Source organism: Mycena indigotica, assembly GCF_014461135.1.
Source record: "Mycena indigotica strain 171206Taipei chromosome Unknown Mind.scaff0002, whole genome shotgun sequence".
Taxonomy (NCBI): domain Eukaryota; kingdom Fungi; phylum Basidiomycota; class Agaricomycetes; order Agaricales; family Mycenaceae; genus Mycena; species Mycena indigotica.
Window position 1 is genome coordinate 5140399 of NW_023503001.1, and position 19361 is coordinate 5159759.

At 51.4% G+C, this 19361-nt stretch overlaps 5 protein-coding genes across 5 annotated transcripts; 2 read left to right on the plus strand and 3 right to left on the minus strand.

Annotated features, from left to right (window-relative positions):
- Positions 1 to 3863: 3863 nt before the first annotated feature.
- MIND_00270100 (F-box domain-containing protein) lies at positions 3864 to 5420 on the plus strand (the record flags this gene model as incomplete). Its single annotated transcript, XM_037359574.1, has 2 exons — positions 3864 to 3919; positions 3980 to 5420. The coding sequence occupies 2 exons, from the start codon at positions 3864 to 3866 to the stop codon at positions 5418 to 5420; spliced, it is 1497 nt and encodes a 498-aa protein (XP_037224669.1).
- A 665-nt stretch (positions 5421 to 6085) lies between these two features.
- On the minus strand, positions 6086 to 7871 carry MIND_00270200 (uncharacterized protein; the record flags this gene model as incomplete). The annotated part of the gene is made up of 9 exons (XM_037359575.1): positions 6086 to 6255; positions 6313 to 6475; positions 6528 to 6659; positions 6703 to 6943; positions 6991 to 7380; positions 7427 to 7593; positions 7653 to 7693; positions 7743 to 7787; positions 7838 to 7871. The coding sequence occupies 9 exons, from the start codon at positions 7869 to 7871 to the stop codon at positions 6086 to 6088; spliced, it is 1383 nt and encodes a 460-aa protein (XP_037224670.1).
- Positions 7872 to 8300: 429 nt separating this feature from the next.
- On the plus strand, positions 8301 to 10553 carry MIND_00270300 (Atypical/ABC1/ABC1-A protein kinase; the record flags this gene model as incomplete). The annotated part of the gene is made up of 9 exons (XM_037359576.1): positions 8301 to 8543; positions 8595 to 8696; positions 8742 to 8931; positions 8985 to 9170; positions 9224 to 9309; positions 9360 to 9626; positions 9676 to 9888; positions 9938 to 10198; positions 10254 to 10553. 9 exons carry the CDS (start codon positions 8301 to 8303, stop codon positions 10551 to 10553), a joined length of 1848 nt encoding a protein of 615 aa, XP_037224671.1.
- A 2096-nt stretch (positions 10554 to 12649) lies between these two features.
- MIND_00270400 (Phosphatidyl-N-methylethanolamine N-methyltransferase) lies at positions 12650 to 13508 on the minus strand (the record flags this gene model as incomplete). Its single annotated transcript, XM_037359577.1, has 6 exons — positions 12650 to 12710; positions 12772 to 12846; positions 12897 to 12968; positions 13017 to 13205; positions 13257 to 13362; positions 13412 to 13508. The coding sequence occupies 6 exons, from the start codon at positions 13506 to 13508 to the stop codon at positions 12650 to 12652; spliced, it is 600 nt and encodes a 199-aa protein (XP_037224672.1).
- Positions 13509 to 14111: 603 nt separating this feature from the next.
- Positions 14112 to 15615, minus strand: MIND_00270500 (C2H2-type domain-containing protein; the record flags this gene model as incomplete). Its single annotated transcript, XM_037359578.1, has 7 exons — positions 14112 to 14222; positions 14275 to 14767; positions 14824 to 15041; positions 15095 to 15263; positions 15321 to 15438; positions 15485 to 15542; positions 15592 to 15615. 7 exons carry the CDS (start codon positions 15613 to 15615, stop codon positions 14112 to 14114), a joined length of 1191 nt encoding a protein of 396 aa, XP_037224673.1.
- Between the last annotated feature and the right edge of the window lie 3746 nt (positions 15616 to 19361).

Sequence of the window (19361 nt, forward strand, 5' to 3'; positions counted from 1 at the left end):
ACAAGTGTCACCGTCTCCTTGTTTGAGGAGAACGATTCGGCGACGCTGGTCACGGATGATCGCCGTCTGCGAGGCAATGTCGAGCTCGCTTCACTGGCAGAAGAGCCATTCGAAGCGACCGAGGACTTGCGAGAGCGGTTGGGCTTTGGCGTGGAGTCCTCGACATCGAGTGGCGAAACCTCCTCGACAGGAGTCTGAGTGGTTGTCTCCTTGTAGTCGGGAATAGTGAACTCGGGCGGCGCCGCAAAGTCCTCTGGCTCTTCGCCAGATTGTTTGCGGCGACGGATGTGGTCGACGCCAGCATGTGACAGACGCCGAATGCGCTTGGGAGTGTGGCGAATGGTAGCCAGCATCTCGGGGACAAACGGTGCCGGAGACGGAACGGAAGGCAAAGATGTTTTAAAGTCGCAGTGCTTCGCAGCAAGACGGGCGGTCTCGACAGGTGAGCGGGTTGCGAATGTGAACGACATAGTAGTTTGTGGTTGTGGTTTGTAGTTGAGAACGGTTAGCGGGAGGGCTAGGCTTTTATAACCGAGCGCCGCTGGATGTCTGAGACCACCCGCCAGCGGAGCGGGTGGACGGAGTGCTCCACACTACCCCAGACAGTCTCGCGTGCCATGCTTCCGGCGCGGATGAGAATGGGTAACCAAGAGTTCGGAGTTGTCTTTTTGTCTGCATGCCCGCGCCGATGTTCAGCGTTCTTTGTGGTGCAGAAGTAGCAGATGATGGTCGTTGAACAAGCCGAAAGCCGGCCACAGCTCACCAATAGGACTGCCAGGCTTTTCTTCCCAAGACCATCCACTCTTTTGGCCCTTCTGAATCCGGGAACGGGCCGACATGCCCGACGGAGGTGCTAGACATGACGTCAACTTGAATCGCGGCGCGACGGAGGCAACTCAGACCTGTGCGGTGGAAGCAAAAGTGTCTCGTTTCACTTGCTGGGGAGACAAGACAGTGTGGGGTCTCTTTTTCGCGGGGTAGTAGTTGGCTTGGAGAAGAGCAACTCAACCGCCATGATGGTGGTTAGAAGCCAAGCCGTGCTGATGACATCAGCCGATATCAGTCACGTTGATGTCTGCAGCCTTTTCTTCCCGACCACGACCGCGACTTTCAAATTTTCGCGTCTTTGTGGACTGTATGCGCGACTCTAACTCGTGGGCCGAAGTGCCCGATGGGGGATGCGAGACATGACGTCAAGGCAAGACCTGTCCGACGGAAGCAAGTCAAACCAGTGTAGCGGAAGTAAAATGTCTCACTTTGCTTGGGTATAAAACCCTTCCTGGCTCGTCGAACTCTCCAGCTAAATCGCTCTTGCATTCGCACCACTACCATCTACCAAACCACTCTTAACCTCTACTTTAACCAACACACCATGTCGAGCACTACCATTCCCGCTGCTTTCGACAACAGCTCTGTCTCCTGTTCATCGAGCGAGCAATCACAAACCACCCTTACTCTCCGGGAGCGCCGGGGCTTCACGCTCTACCTCTCATTCGCCCCCGCGTTCCCCAAGATTGAGCCAAAAGGCCAGCTTGGACCCACCCACGCCAACCTCCCTCGTCGTCGCAAGCGGAGCAGCGTTGTCTCAGTCGAGATGCCATCATCCAAGGCCGCTGCTCCCCTCGCTGAAAACACAGCGTACTTCTCGTAGACGGCAGGAGTTCGGTGGGGTGGAGAAAGTTATCACGTTAGTATTTGGCGTGGTTGCGCGCTGGAGGGACATTGTGCCCATTGCGCTAAAGGGGCAGGACGAGCAACTTGAAACGAACTTAACATAACTATAAACCACAAATGTTATATGCTAATCCTGCCCAACAATTCCTGTTTTGCGTTTGCTTCGTTCATGTAGACGGTGGTGATGAACTTGAACTTGGGAAGAAAAAATTCGATTGTGACTGAGTAGACAAATGACAATTGTTCCATATCCAAATCGTTCACCAGTTGGCCAATTGTTTTCGTACGACATTACAGCCTGAGTGCAGTTGCCAATAGAAGCTTGCTTGACCGAAAGCGCAAGGAAAACGGGGACAGGGATGATGATCGAAATCTGGGAGCCAAATGGAATGCCGACTTCTCGAGTTTCGTCACCACTATTACTTGGGAGTAGCCAATCACAGTAGGTTCGCAAGCATCGTGTTCGAGAACAACTTTACTAACCAGTTGAAGAAATGGGCCGCATTGTCGACTGGTTTGCCTAAAGTAATATTGAGACACACTCCGATTCAAACTAAGAGCCAACCTTCGAAAGACGCCGTGATGACGTTGACTGGCCCATCTTAGACTGAAGGCACCCATTTGACTGCAAAATCGAGGGTGTCGATAGAGGCACGAAAGCCCATTGAAAACGATCACTGTATGTTAACGGAGGCACTTTTGTGTTTTTGTACCATTACGAACACGCCGAGTTTGCGATGCTTTGTGCGAAGTCTTCAGACATATTTGATCTCGTACTGGGCATGCCGATTTCCAAGCACTTGATCCATTTGAGCACGAACATCTTGTCGGGGTGTTTGAGGAGGTAGTAAACCATGAATGTTATCATGCCGGATGAAGCTTCATGGCCAGCAATGAGAAATGTCAGAAGCTGAGCACATTCGTCAGCAAAAAAAATGTAGAGAACTAAGACGACATACATTCTGTGCAATGAACTCCTCATACATGGCTTGTCCCGCTTTTGAGGTCCCAAGAAATGAGCATCGTATCAGGCAAGTCACGTTTCTTGACAGGATTTTGCTGACGGTTCTTCACGATGGCGTTCGCCAGCTCGCGCATTGAGTTCATATCTGTAATACTGTAATAATTGGTGTTAGTCTTGCAAATAATCGACTGGAACGATTCGGGACGTGTTGCTCGTCAGGAACCACACTCCAGAAGAAAGTCGCCCATTGCAGTTGCAAATTCGGGTTGAGGTAAAAAAAAATTTCATCGAGCGGAATGTCAATGTGTGAGAGGGTAAGACGAGTGAAGTCGTCAACGACATCAATGGTAGCTCTGGAGCCAAGACGCTCCCACTAAACATTTCACGTCAGAAAAAGGCAGGAGGTAGTCGCGGTAGGACTCACCTTAAGCAGAAGCTAGTAATATCGCGCATCTCTTCTATCGTGTCATTATAAGGGTCGAATGCAGGCATTAAAGGCGATCTTTGAAGCATCAGGGGGCTAATCTTCCATAAGGAAGTGTCGACTTACGTGCAATCAGACTCTTCAGGCTGAGCTGTAAACAAGCCATCCCCAGTGATATTACACACTTCGCCAAGCCCACTGCCGACGCGTTATTGGAAACGCTTCTCGTCGCACACTTCATTGGCAAGGCGATATGACGGCCATTTGACGACCTGTATCTCCAGGGTCAACAAACAAACAGAGCCGGGAACGAAAACTCACATGTCCTTGTGAGTTGGTAAATCTCCCCGTACTTTTTTGCCAGGAGCGAAAAGTACTGCATGGGGAGCTCGCGGTCCACAGAAGTCGCATTCAAGTCGCATTTCCGAGGAAAGGCACGGTTGCTGGCTGGTGATCGTTTTTGCGTGCGGCCCAAATAGCGTCATGCTCTTCTCCGCAGTGCCCCGACATTCAGGTCATCGATTTTGACGATTGGGCCGCCATTGTGTTGGAGAGAGGGGACCGGAACGGGTGCGTATGTGTGTTGATTCAGATGGTAAGTATATGAAGTGGTCCGGACAAGCTCCGAGATTTGCGGAGTGGAGGAGGATAAGCACATTGACCTCTGCAGAGATACATCGTCGATGGGTGCCCGACAATATAGTTGGCAAAGGTTGGCAAGAGAAATGACGGTCACAGTTGTTGGTCAACAGCTGTCAACACATCAGGTTCAAGTTGATTCTTGAACCAATCTTGAACGCCATGGCTTCACGGCTCCTCCTCACACATTACTTCCGACCACGTGGAAGCCAACCACTGTGATTATCCACTCTTTCCTCTTGAACTAGCCGTTCTTGAACTTGCTTATTTCAATGTAGCCCGCAGACAACCCAGGCAGACATCCAGAGTCTTTTGGACACGCTGCCTGCCGTGAGCAGCAGCTCCCTCGACGTGATTTACTCCAATTCCCCCCTCCCTGGACCAGAGGAGGAATGCCTTTGCCTACAACTCCACACCCTCGAGGCTCACGTGTTACCCATCGAACGCGAAATGGCGAGGTCTCGGCTGGCTGTTCCTTTATTAGAGACCACTCTGGATCAATGGAAAACGCTGTATTCAAAGCTTCAGAACGAGGTTGAGGCGCGCCGCCGACTGTTTTCACCCATTCGATGGATTCCAGACGAGCTTTTGTGCGAAGTTTTCGCTCAGTGCGTGAATGAAGATGAAAAGAAGGCCGACTTTTCGTTCTCCTTGACGCGCGTAATTCGTGTCTGCCGTCGTTGGAGAAACGCCGCTTTGTCCTGTCCAAGTCTCTGGCGACGCGTCGACGATGACTGTCATTATCTGCGTAAAGGAGACACCGAGCGAAACATGCTTTGCCTGCTTAGTGTGCCTGAAAGCATCCAGCGAGCGATGTTCCACTTGACACACTCCGGCACTCACCTCCCACTGTTCGTGGGCTGCTCGCGAAGCTTCGATAATTCCGGAATCGCTCTTCTCCCTCCGGAAGACCCCAAAGATATACCCCGCGGTGCCGCCTTTCTGGATGCGATTCTCAAAACATCTACGAGATGGGCAACCCTTTCCCTCCGATTTTTAACCGTCGAGGAGACACATGCCTTCATAAACAAAGTGCTCCAGAAACAAATCAGCTTTCCCAATCTCACACGAGTCACCATCCTGACTAGGTACCACATCACGGGCTCCGTATCTCTGGACTGCGTGCCTCTTCTGAGCCGCATGCCGGCTCTGAAACACCTCACGCTCATTGATAACACCCCACTTAAATCGGGTCTGGATATCCATTCAGCGCCATGGAGTCGACTGCAGTCCTGCAAGCTCGACTGGCGCTGGGGAGCGCAGGCATTCCATGTCTTCACATCGTTTCCCCCCAACTCACGAGTGGTTGTGCGTTTCGCAAAGCATAAAACACAGCTACCATATGCCGCGATAAAGGTTGCGTTGGGAGAGTTGGTGCTCGATATGTGTCAGCTGCAGTTTATTTCCAACATTCTCTGGGCCCTTGTCGCACCCAATCTTCACACCCTCGAACTTTGGGGCAGGTACGGCCCCCTCCGGCAAACGACCATCACCATTCTCGATGTTGCTCGGCTGACGCAGAGGTCTTCGTGCTACATAACTGAGAAAACTCGCACTAATCTTACATCAATTGGACACGTGGGACTCTCTGCTTGCCTTCCTCGAATCCGACGGTGGCGGCGCCGCTCTAGAGCACCTCGATATTTCGGCACCCAACCTTGTGCCCCAACTGCTGCAAACCCTGACTGTCCGAGGCAACTTTCTTGTCCGCCTGCGTAGCCTTGGGATTGTGTACCGGCATCGGCTGGGCGATTCTGTGTTACTCGACCTTAACAGCAGCAGGCCGAATTTGCATACTTTGCGCATAGAGTCAAGGTCTGCTCTTGGAGGAGTTTCTCGGCCCGTCCGCAAGGTTTTGAAGGCCCGTGGACTGGATATAATCATGACTAGCTTGTACATAGCGGACGATGACGACTAATGAATACTAGTATAGGACTCAGACTTGTAGGCTAACAGAATAATTATACTTCTCTTCGTTGTTTACGCACGGGATTCAGGCCACTATCGACACCGAAGTGGGTTTTGACAAATGCTATCAGTAATTCTTGTCAAGGTCTCGTACATCGGTAGAAAGAGACACGTTGACGGAGTGAGATTAGATTAGATGAAGGAATCAAAGATATCCGGATCCCACCATGTCGTCTCAAGATCTCGACACCATAGGCTTTCTCGGTGCTCATTTCTCATGAGGCTCACGACTACATGCGAAAGTGGCTGAAATCTCGTCCAAATTGCGGTCACAAAGACGCTATGGTGCGTGAAGCTATCGTTGCTCTCCGAGTGAGTATTATGCATGGAGGTAAAAGCACAAAAAAGTGTTACAGTCTACAGACCGTCGCTCATTCAGAGGAAGTAGAAAAAGAATGCAAGCAAAGTCCGTTTCGTTACTTGAGTGCTTCCTTCATTTTCCTCTCCATCTCGTCGACATCGCCCGTTTCAATCCGTGTTATCTGCTTGCCCGTGGCTTTCTCAATCTGATCCATCTGCTGCCACGTCTTCTTGTCGTGCACGAAGTTTATTGAAATACCGCGCCGCCCGAATCGCCCCGTTCGGCCTTGCAAAAAAAAAAAAACAATGAGCGGAGAACAAACTCGAGGGAAAATCAACACACCAATACGGTGAATATAAGTTTCGATGTCAGGTTTGTCAAATGCCCCGCCAGGCCCGCCACCACCCGAGTTGCGCTCGTACATAAGGGGGAGGTCGTAGTTGACCACCATGTTCACTTGCAGGATGTCGATTCCCCGCGCGATGACGTTTGTCGTGATTAGGACCTACATAAAAAAGGTCGGAACTAGGGCCGGTACGAGCGAAAACAATCTGAACCTTTTCCCGTCCGTCCCGGAAATTGTCGATGATCGAGTCACGCTCCGCTGGATCTTTGGCACCATGTAGGGAAGCGACTTTGTGGCCTTCTGCAGTCATTCGTGCGGCTATACGGTCAGCCGTGTGTTTGTGCTAAGAAATTTAGGCGAGTGAGAAACAAAGAATGATAACACACCTGACAGAATATAATGCTCTGGCCAATAGTTAACAGCGCATACAGATGGACAAGGACATCGTATTTGTCCTCCTCGTTCTTACAGTCCATGTAGAATTGCCGGATGCCACTGATGCTCAGCTCCTCCTTCTTGAGCTCGATTTTGTTCGCATTCGGCGCAAATTTGGAAGCAAAGTTGCGGACATGGTCGGGGAATGTGGCCGAGAACAGCAGAATCTGGAGGCCATCGCGTGGTAGTTGACTTGAGGAACGATGTCAACGAAAGTCAAAGAAAGGACAACAACACACTTTTTAACACGCAACGTCTGATCACCCAGCCCATCCTGGTCAAGCATGTTGTCGGCTTCGTCAAGCACGAAAACTTTGATGCCGCTCGGGTCGATGATGCGCTTCCGAATGAGGTCGGACATCGTGCCTGGTGTTCCAACGACGATATGGGCCTTGACTGGACCCGAATCCCGTGCGAGGTTATCTTTGATAGCGTACTCGGTTTGCACAGGGGTGAATTTGCCCATCGAATTGACCACGGTCATGATTTGTCGAGCAAGTTCGCGGGATGGGGCAAGACAGATAGCTTGAGGCTGCGGTTTGGAGAAATCCACGCGACTGAGCATTGTCAATACAAACGCGGCCGTCTTGCCTGTCCCGGACTGAGATTGTCCGATCATGTTGGTTGGGCTGAAGACGTGAACCAATAGAGCATTGCGGACAACCAGCCACTCACGGATTAGACAACATCAAAGGCAATGCACGCTCCTGGATCTTCGATGGCTTGGTGAAACCCATGTCGTAGATTCCTTTCAGTAGGTCATTATGGAGACCGAGCTCCTCGAACGTTTTTGCGCTGAAGAGAGGCGAGTTTGGATCGCCCTGTTGGTCCGCAAGAGTCACCTAGCACATAACAACGCGTTATTAATGAGGGAAAGACCGCAATGGACAAGTACACATACATCAACCTCGAAAGTGGACTTGATGAGGTCGCTGTTGGGGCCTAAAACGGTCAGGCTATATGCTACTTGAGAAGGCGAGACCAGCCTCACCAGGCTGAGAAGCAGCAGCAGCAGAGGCCCCTGCACCATCAGCGACTAGATAATGAGTTGGTCGGACGCGTCCTGGCAGTCAAGACAAGACACACTTGGTGTGTAGAAACCATCGGCGTCCTTTTCCATTGCGAGAGTCGTTTCAGTTGAGATCCTCCTCAGTCGTTAGATTACAAAAAAGAGAGAAAGGGAAGATGGAAGTTGAGAGCAGAAACTCTTTGATCGATGGCCATAATTGGACACTCGCATCCTCTTGAGGAGTGCGCGGGCTTCTTAGATTCACGGAATGCAAGTGGACTGAGAGAATGGTTCGAGTTTAGGGAAGGATGCAGAGACACAAGCAAAAGTCTATAGCTTGAACAATAAAATATATATTAGCTTCAGCAATTGGAGCTTCTCCACTTTAATCGCGTCTTCGGCGAGCCACGAGCCTCAAAGAGAGATAGGTCGTCGACGTCGACGACGCGGCATGAAAGTCAAGACCAACTTTTCGCGATTCGTGACCATAACGCGTCGCTGTCCTGCTTGTTTCTTTTCCTTTACCTCCACCACCGGTTCATGCCACCAGGCCCAGTCTACAACTGGGCATGTGTCGTATCCTCAGCAGCTGATATCTTGGTCCGTGCGGCTCGAATCCGGGCCGTACAACTCGCCAAAGAGAGCGTTGTTTTGCAACAGAATGTCGCAAACACAACCATGGGTGCCAATCCCCCTCAATTGGTGCAGAGGGATGAATTCAGACCTGTAGCTCCCGCTACGTTTCCCTTAATTGGTCTTGACGCGTCTTTAGAGCAGGAAGAGGTGAGCATCTTAACAGCTAGCTAGTTTTTATCCTTTTCAACACTATCCAAGCACTCTAATGCCAAGTCTCCGACTGCTTTTCTTGATCCTGGAACAATTCAAGATGGTCCAGAGCCGCCGCCGCAGTGGGAACCTGTGGGTGATGAACCGATAGTAAGTGCCGTGTTTCCTGTTTGCGTGCCTAATCGCGAAGGTTAGACTTCAACTTCCCCAGTGGCTGAAACTTCCTTCGAAAATCTCCCTACGAAGCCTTTGGATAGCCTCGCGCCGTCAACATCTTTGGATACCGTTGTGGAAGCCACTTCCGATGACTTACCTGTCATTACACGTCAATTACAGGCCTCGAAAGTGCCGGCGTCTCGAATTGGACGCCTGTTCCACTATGGTGGTGTGTGCGGAGACTCGATTATGTTACCGTTTTACTCAAATCATGTAATATAGGATTGGCTGCATCTCTTGGATATGGCGCAGCCTCCGAATTTCTTCGCCGCAGTACAACCAGCCAGGGAGACGAAAGCCAACAGCAGTCCTTAATGCTCACGGAGGCGAATGTAACGCGCCTGGTATCGAAATTGTCGCAGATGCGTGGAGCGGCCCTGAAGCTGGGCCAATTTCTCAGCATTCAAGGTATTTTTTCTGTTCCACCAAGAAACGAAAGGAAATTCTAATCTACTTGAAAGATACCCATGTTCTTCCGGCCCAAGTCGACGCCATTTTTCGCAAGGTTCAAGACAGCGCCAACTACATGCCCGACTGGCAGATGGAGGTTACTGAATGTCGTTTTACCATCGGTCAGAGTACTAAATTTATGGGTAGCAAGTAATGCAGGGCGATCTCGGCTCATGGCAAGATGTTTTCGAGTCTTTTGATCGAATTCCATTCGCTGCCGCATCTATTGGTCAAGTCCATACCGCCACACTTACCGCAACTGCTTCACCCACTGGTTTGCCTGCCAGAGTTGCTGTGAAAATTCAGTTTCCTAACATTGCCAACTCAATCACGAGCGATCTCGGGTATGTGAGTATGATGCTAACGGCGGGGAAGATGCTCCCGAAAGGTCTTTTCCTGGACCGTACAATGAAGGTGCATCTCTTGTCCTGTCGAATTCGTGGTAATTGAAAGAAACCCATAGGTGATGAAGGAGGAGTTGGCGGATGAATGCAATTACGCACGCGAGGCGGACTCCATTCGCAAATTCCGCTCCCATCTTGTCGACGATGTGCGTTTTCGGGTACCCTGGGTGTGGGAGGGGAGCACCGAGCGTGTTCTGGTCATGGAACACGTGGACGGGGTCAGCGTTGGGGATGCTAGCATATTGAGCCTGGCACAAGAAGAGCGAAACGAGGTATAACATCTGGCTCGTTTCCTGATTTTTCTCAATTCTGGCTCTTTAGATCGCGTCCCGCGTAATCGAGTTATGTCTGATGGAACTCTTCTCCTTCCAACTCATGCAAACCGATCCAAATTACTCCAATTTCCTTTGGGACTCCCGGTCTCAACGCCTTGCCCTCATAGATTTTGGTGCAACACGGGCGTACGGCAAAGAGTTCATGGATGGATGGCTCAAGCTATTGCAAGCGGCAGCCGCGGGAAATCGAGAAGCTTGCATCGAGGAAAGCAAAAGGATTGGTTATCTGACAGGTGAAGAGAACGAGGTACATGGTTTTTTTTTCGACTCAAGTCGTTTATTCACTTGGTGTCCTCCAATAGATCATGTTACATGCCCACACTGAATCGCTCATCCTCCTCGCGACACCTTTCGCCCCGCGTTCTGTGACACCGCAGCCGTTTGCTTTCGGTCCAGGGACGGCCTGGGCCGGCGTAACCCAACAAATCCGGGAACATATTCCTGTCATGATCCAAAATAGGCTCACGCCGCCGCCACGGGAAACGTATTCGCTGAATCGGAAATTGAGTGGCGCATTCTTGCTTGCGTCGAGATTGGGTGCGACGATGGACACGAGAGGCATTTGGGAGAAGGTCGTGGACCGATATCAGTTCCTGTCTTGACGGACGTTTTGGCTGGACATAATGTAACCTAAACACAAATAAATACCCGCTCGAATTCAAATGTATTCGCGGTGATCTATCAGACGGTGAGCAGGCTCTGATATATTACTACCTCTTTCTTCCTCGCACCACCGCCTTGCCTCGACTATGGAGGTGGAAGTGAGGGACATTTCTGGAGCCCTCAATGGTGCTACTGCAAGTGATGGCACTAGCCCAGAACCTACTAGCATCAATCCCAGTGGATTGTTTTCAAATGCAACAGGCTTTGGAGTTAGTGGAGGTAATTTCATTAGTGTCACAGGCAGCGGGGATATCCACTATATGTGCCTGAACCACACCGCAACTTGCCAGCAGCTTATCTTGAGAAGGGGGTAGCAATTGGGGATGTTGGAATGGTGACTGCTGAAGGAATCTGGGACTTTTTCTTCAACATATTCCTTCCTGCAGATCACCCAATCAATGAAGGCCATATCCCAGCAGACTTTTCACCTCTTAGAACATATGCAACTACAGACCTGATTGATTTAGATTTTGAGGAGGGAAGTTTTATTGCTTCACCCTCAGCTGAATCACAGAATATGAATTTTGAGTAAGTGATCATGGTTCTGCATCTATCCCTCAACCTTAAGCTGTACAGAGAATTTCCTGGAGGAAGTTACATCTTCAAATGCACTGCACCCAGAGGAGCAATTCTCTGCTTACCCTTTGGTTCTCATCTGCAAAAGCTGGGCAGACGGCAGCACCATGTTCGGAACTATGCTGTCAAATATGCTAAGTCATGGTATCAATATATCAACCAAGACCTGGGCAGAAATATGGCAAATGGAGAGCTTTATGTTATCACTGGCTGTGAAAAAGCACTTGCAGGGGGGATAGCAACTTTCCAACATATCACAAATAGACCAGATTTCCAACTAGCATTCCAGCCCTTTGGTATTCACTACAGGTTCAACAGAGGAACAGTTGCACAGACAAAATCATTCCCTGCTAGAGCAACATATCAAAGCTCTGAGAATAATCCACAAATTATGAATAATACAACTTTTATTCATGGTTTCACAATCTCTCTTGGACTAGGACTCTGGGATACACTCTTTAATAGTGTTACTATAGGTGCAATTGAAAATATAGGATCATCACGGCAGACACCGATACGTGAAATTCCATTTGGCTTTGCACCTAGCACATCTTATTTCTTGAACCTCTTTGCCTCAGGAGGGAGCAATATTGGCAGACCTAAATCACATACTCACAACTATAATGGAGAGCAAGTGGTTATAACTGATCTTGAAACTGTATCAAAGGTATATTGTCATTCCAATTTCTGTTGATGCTTTGCTAAAAGTTGTGTAAGGTTATACACCCTTCTTCTCAGATTCATCAATACATCTTGGAAACAGTATGCCAAGTTCATATTTAATATTTGCCTATCTCATCACTACCAGGTTCCAGATATTTCAGTTGTCATAATCCATGATGATGACTGGCAGCAAATCTTACAAGTGATTATTTTATGAATTTGACTTATGAACCTATTTCTTAATTCCTCTTTCTAGAAATCCACTAAAAATGCAAGCCCTGGCCAGCCTCCAGACTTCAGAATCAGAGTTGAGAATGGTCTATTCTAAAGCCATATTCCAAGCATGATAATAGACTGACCAGTTATTTAGATATTGCTTTCTTGGTGGTTTTTCCCTTGAAAGAAAAGCAAACAAAGCACCACAAACGATCCTACAAAAAGCGGAACGTAACACGCTCTTTTGTAAGCCTGGCTGTGAACGGTTTTTTCACGATACGGCCTTTCTATACAGCTGTATAACTGGTGGCTTTTATTCATAAAACCAACTCGGGATCTTCGTAGAATATTGACGCGTTCCGACCGAAAAAAACCGAAGTTTATGAATTGAATTATATGTACTTTTCCCCCTCAAATATCTAACCACTGTCCCTCCGGAGGGAATTCAAACCTTCTGAGCAAACTGACGTTGAAGCCAGCGACACTCGAGGCAACCGATTGTCCTCCGCCTGTACGGCGCGGCAAATTAGAAGATATGGTGCATCGCGAGGGCTGATGAGAGCCCGGGCGCACGATGGGCTCAAGACGACTTCCTCTTCTGCTCTTCGGCGCGTTTGGCGTAAATCATGTCGGTGAACGGACTGGGTGGCGCACGAGGTGGTCAGAAGCATAGAAAGGAAAGAGAGAGAGAGAAGGGCGCACCCTTCGAAGCGGAGCGCGATAGTGTAGACGATGTAGACGTAGAGCGTGATGAGGAGGCCTGCAGAGCGCTCATACCTGTGGGTTTGGATGAGAAATGGGATAGTTGAGAATTGAGGAGGGCGTACCAGAGAGCCGTGGCAGCGAACGACATCGTGCTCCCAACATACATGGGGTCTCGCAAGACATTGAATGGGAAGCTATAATCCACTCAGTTCTCGAGTTGATATCACAAAGGGCAGACGTACCCCTCGACGCGGTGGTCCATGAGGATGCCAAAGTAATCTCCAAGGAAAGTGCCCGTAATTCCCAATGCCCACGTCGAGGTTATGACGAAAAGTTGACCGAGGAAGAACAGCACTGCCGGGACAACGGTGTCGAATGGCGCAGGCAGGAGGCCGGGCGACCGCGGCTGGTCAGCGAGAGCTTGATGATATCTGCAGCACGGAATTGACAATGGGGTTCATACAGAGGGAGAAAATACCCACAAGGCGTCCCGCACCATGCCAAACGAAAAAATGAGCACGGCGAGGAAGTAGCACCCATAGCGCGTGTTTCCGCCGAACAGCTTCGTTATCGTGTGGTTTCTGTACTCTGCGTCGACGTCAGACACCACACACTCTTTTTTCACCAAGCGACAGACCATTTCGCGCGACGATGTTCCACGCCAAGGGGTTGAATGTAATCGCCGCGAGGGAGATGAAGAGAGAGGTTTGCTCAGGGTCTACCACGAATTTCATGACGGGTCGTAGCTTGGTCGTTGCGTTTGCGTTTACACGTGGACGTGGTGGGTCGAAATCAAAAAGCAAGAAATCACGTTCATTCACTACTAGAACAAGTGTCCTGTACGTATATACACACACATAGCTGCTGTCGCTCCTGGGCGCTTACTCGCAGCCTGCAAGCAGGTCAAACACGCAGAAAAGTCTGATTGGTACTGACTGAAGCTCGCTGTCCTAAAAAACACAAATGCCTGTTTTCGTTGTACTCTGTCGACGTTACACAAGTCAACTCATCCACCTCTTAAATCACCACCAACCTTGCCTACCGGAGGGCATGTTCCAAGACCATAACCATAGCATAAAAGAGGAAAGAGCGACCGACCGGGAGTACAAGACAGCAGGTGCGTAGCGTACAAGAAAGAAGCACTTAACTAAAGTAAGAAGCTGGAGTGTACTTATGGAAAAAGAGAAACGAGAAGAAAATGAGCGCGGAAATCTCGCAAGAAAGCAGGCGGATGGACGGACTGTGGTTAGTCTTGGCCCTTCTTCAAGCTTACTTCCATCTTCTGTGGATATATATAAGACTTGAGGTCAATCGCAAGCAAAGAAGAGAGATACTGGCTACAAAAAGTCTTCGGCGCGAGCACGCTTCTTGCCCCTCGACTCGGCATTTTCTGGCGGAGGGAGCGGACGGGGCACAAAGTACTTTGGGTGGAACGCACGCTTTTCTTCCTGCAATGGTTGTCAGACAAATAACGTAAGTGAAGTGATAGAAAAAACTTACAATACAGAAGTTGGGGTCGCCACCTACGCCATGCTCGTCTTCGTTACCAATGAGGACCATTCCTTTCTTGGCTTCAGGATTTGTCTGGAATTTCGATGGGTGAGGAAGCGTTGGACGTAAAATTGCCGCTGGGGCAGGCGTTGATGATATTTCAGGACCAGTTGCGCCGCCCTGAGATGTAGTTGCAGCGACAAAACTAGGAGCAGGTCGGGGAGGCATCGGGCCAGGCGGAGGAGGCATCATTGGCATTCCAGGAGGCGGGAAGGTACCAGGTGGAAGCATTCCTGGCGGCATTGGTGGCATTCCTCCTGGCGGTAAAACACCTGGTGGTAAAGCGCCTGGTGGGGGCATCATACCGGGTGGGGGCATCATCCCTGGTGGTGGCATTCCTGGCGGGGGTACTCCCATAACTCCCGGAGGAGGCATTCCTGGTGGCATTACGCCAGGCGGAAGTCCACCGGGAGCAAAGGGCGGCATGGGCATTCCGGGCGGACTACAATAAAAAAAACATAAATCCCAAGAAAATCGGACAAGATAAGTGCCACAAACCCTGGGAAAGGCGGCATAGGAGGAGCACCAGGGCCTAATGGGAATCCTGGAGGCGGGAATCCTGGTGGAGGAACGGGCTGAACATAGGTTTGAGCAGCGGCTCCATATACGGCCGTCGCGGGTCCAGACGATGATGCATCGGTTGAACCTCCCATAAGCTTTTTGTGTTGGTCAAGCATGGCCCGCAAATCATGCTCAGACAGTGGTTTGTTGTCAATCTAATTGAGTCGAGTCAGCGCCGCAACCAAGCAGTCAGGCACGACAGACACACCTTGGGCCTTTTGGCTTGTGGGGCACTGATACTACCCGCCGCAAGCCCCAACTCAATCTCCTTCCGTCGTTTATAATCTGCCACATCAGGAGCAGGAATACCCTCCATCCCGAATATCTCGATTTCATACCCATCTCGACCAGGAATGGCATTCTCTATCCGCGGTAGACTGTCAAGTACATCAGAAAACGGGACAGAACAATGGAAAAAAGAGACTCCAACACACTTTTCGGGTTCGAGTTTGTGGACCTGCTGGATGTGGACCGCTAGACCTCCAGCTGTGTTCAGCCTCCTTGGACACATGCCGCACTTGAAGTGCTTCGCCTTCTGGTGCTGCATGAGGACTGAAAACCGAGATCAGAACAGCTAACGTCGGAGTCGTCACCAAACACATGCCCTTCTCATCCTCAAACTCCCGCTCGCAGTACCAGCACCAGGGGCGAATAACCTAGCTTAACATGAGTTCGGCGTTGACCTTTGTGGAGAGAACGACTGACATTCTTGTTCTTTTTCTTCGCCATGGGTGGTGGTCGCGGGAAGGAAGGGATTTGTCAGAGATCACGGCGGGATCAGCCAAACTTGTTCCTTCAAGTTTTTTTCATCGACTCCGGCTACGAAATTCGTTCGCCTCATTCCATGTCGTCCCATCCATTCCACAGTCGTGAATAGTCTTGAAGCTCCCATTTTTATTTGCACAACGCGCACGACCATCGTATCCGATAGCTATCGTTGGAACTTTGCACTGCTCGGCGCAGGCAGGTCTGACTGAATCTTGTCACTGCTCCGAGTCATGGTCTTCTCCGCAAAGAGGCTTTCAACGTCATATTACAACTCTCTAGGCGCACAATGGGCTAATCAAAAAAACCTCAATCTCAACACCCTTTATGTCTATGAAGAAGATATTAAGTTGACTGGAGAGGACGTCCGACCTCCACCGCTACACGAAGGCTTTTGCAACCAGCTTTCTCCAAGACTGCATCTCATACCGGATAGACACTTTTACTGTGCGGATAATCTCGATGCGCTAGTCCATACCTTAAATAAGACTGGAATAGAGGGAGGAGACGATGCATTTCGAGACGGTCGTTGGTTCCAATGAGTCTATGATTACTCCGGCTCCCGACCCATCGAATAATTGCAGAGTAACAGCAAATCATTTAACCCTCGATATCACGCTGGGGCAAACGAAGGGCGACTCCGATGTCGTGATCTGCGCAATGGTATGTATGATCTGTTCTGTTCTGTTCGTTGCTAACGGCCAACTTTTACAGCTTCCGCAGCGGGATAAAACCCGCAAGGTATCGCGTGTGGTTGAACGTCTTCCCTCTCCTCTTTTTCTGATCCAAGACATGCTGGAACCTCCGCTAGGATCCGCTCCTTGATCCTTAGTGCTTCTGTTTCAGTCAACAAAGCATATTTAATCTGGACCGCTCTGTATGGTTCCATATCAGTTCGTCCTCTTCCAACGATGTTGCCTTCTCCCCAAACTCGTCGTTCCCAACAAACAACTTCGCCACATAACCCATGGTTCACCTTGCCTCGGTGAGCTCAACCATACCCAGCATCGTTACTCCTGTGCTAATGCCTTTGAAGCGACGATCCAGCCTGGGCAGCGCAGACAGACAGCCTCATATCTCAAATAGGCCCGGCATCCCAGAAGAGAGTGCCCTGACCGTCCGCACCCAGTCCCCATTGCCTGCCTGGCACGCTGCTCGCGCCCTAGGTAGCTGCGAGTCGGAGACTCTGGTGTCGACGTGACCGGGAGATGGGCTGGCCCCATCTGCTTTCCACGCGGCTCTCAAGTCGGACGAGACGCAAACAGGCGTGGCTCTGGTAGTCCCACCTGTTTGCGCGATGACCCCCGCCACCGGAATGCCGCGTACGAACGCCACATGACACGACGTCTGCGTGTGCTCCATGGCCCATGCATCCTCACCAACTCTGCCACGGTTTGCTTTTCGGCCTCGGTGCGTCCCAACACAACTCCATTCCTGATCTCATGCCCTCCCAGCCGTTGATCTCGACATTGGTCCGGCCGGCGTCCGGGCCGCTCGGACACAGAGCCTCATGCCACTAACAGGCCCAACAACGCGACGAGCGCCCCCCGACAGCCGGCACCCCGTCCGCCATTGCCAGCCTGGCCCCGCTGCATAGCGCCCCAGGCTGCCCCAGTCGCGGACCGCGGTGCCGGCATGTCCGGGCGGCCGGCCGACCCCGACCGGCTCCCACGCGGCGCTCCAGCCGGACCAGATGCGGACAGGCAGCCTATCCCTTGTAAGCCCTGGCTGCGCGATGACCTCCGCGGCGGATGTTGGGTTCGAATGTCCCATGACACGACGTCCGAGTGTGTTCCGTGGCGTATTTGGGCTGGACTTTTGCGCGTGCGCCACGGCCCATGCATCCTCACCAACTCTTCCACGGTTCGTTCTGCGGCCTCGGTGCGTCCTAACACAACCTCAATCTCTGATCTCACGCCCTCCCAGCGGTTGATCCCGGCCCGACCGGCAGCTCGGACACAGTCACCCATAGGCCCAACAACGTCGAGGAGCGCCCCCCGATAGCCGGCATCCGCCCTTCCATTGCCAGCCTAGCACCGTTGCAGAGCGGCCTGGGCTGTACCAGTCGAAGACCGCGGTACCGACATGACCGGGAGGCCGGCCGACCCCGACCTGCTCCAAACGCGGCTCTCCAGTCGGACGAGATGCAGACATGTTTGCGCGATGACCTCCGCTGCGTATGTTGGCTCGAATGACACGTCGTCCGAGTGTGTTTGGGCTGGACCTATCGTGATGCACTGCGCTTGTAGATTTCGAACGAATAGTTTGTACTGGAGACACAATTTGCCATATTATTTTTCACGCTATCAAAGAGTTTTATACCCTTGAGCACCTCGCAGTTAGACTCAGGCGCGATAGCACGTGACGGGGCGACGTTTTCTTCTGCGTTCCTCCACAACGGCGTCCGGGGCTTCCATACCTTGCGCTAGGCAGAAATGTGGCTCCAGCGCGCATGAGTATACATAGCATGCCACACAGTGCTATGCAGCACACGCAAATTTCGGTACCAACTTGAAGTAAAGTATACGATGTGACGATGTAGGACACCCCTACGTGTCGACTGACTCGACTCGACTCGAATATGGGAATACATTTTCTGTAGTCTGTGCGTGTCCCACTGTCCGATATTTCGACGCTTACACTGGGAATTTTAGGAAACCTAGGCTTGAAGTACTAGTAGCATCCTCAAAGTAGCCTCAAGAGAAGAAGACGAATCGATATGAGCTGAAAAATCCGCCCACCGTAAGCTTGCCCACAGATAAACGTCAATATCATGCTGCAACCCGCTTCAAGACCCACCTTCCGCAACGGCAAATCCACGCGACGCTGCCCGTCTACCGCCAAGCGATCATAACCTGCGGATATCGCGGAAACAAAAACATTGCACCAGGCCAAAGTCTATTCGATCTGGAGCGCCTCCTTTGTGGTGCACGCCGTCGCCAATTCACTCGCTCTCCAACCGGTGTCTTGCTCACACTCCACCCACTCCATAGGAGGCGGGCGTGGGGATATAAGCCGCCCTTCGACCGCGGCAGCCTACACACACCCCGTCTCCACATGTCGACCCGCTCTCCAGTCATGCTTACATCTGCGCCCTGCCCCGCGCTCAGCTCGCCGTCGTCGTCCACGTGCACCATCAAACCCGCCCCCAAGTCCAAGTCCAACTCCAAACACGCCTCCGCCCCCGTCCCAGTCCCCGTCAGCCGCCAGCAGGCCAACAAAGGCCTGCGCGAGCGCCGTGGCTGCACGCTCTCCCTGGCGGCCGCCGCGCAGACGCTGTACGCGCAGTCGACGTCGACCGCGCAGGGCACGCAGGTCGCCCACCAGGACCCACAGGAGCCGGGCCCCGGCCCCGGGCCGGCGTTCCCGGACAGACACCAGGCGTGTGTGCTGGCGCGGCGCGGCGTGCTCCCCAATGCGCGGCCCGCGGACGAGACGCCCGCGATATAAGTTGTAACGCGGTTTCGCTGCTTTTCACCCCCCCCGTCCGTCTGTATACTGTGCGGCTACACGTGTAGTAGTAGTGCTTTGCTATATCTGTCTTCTGCGCCCAAGCGTTTTGAAATTTTGAAATAACTTTGGATCCCGTTTCTTGAGATATTCCTCCTGCGCGCCCGGGCCGAAAGCCCATATCCAGAAGCGAAGGTTGGGATTGGAGATATGAGCTGAACACGAAACGTAAAGGCCAATGGTCCGCGCGCGCTCGGGTG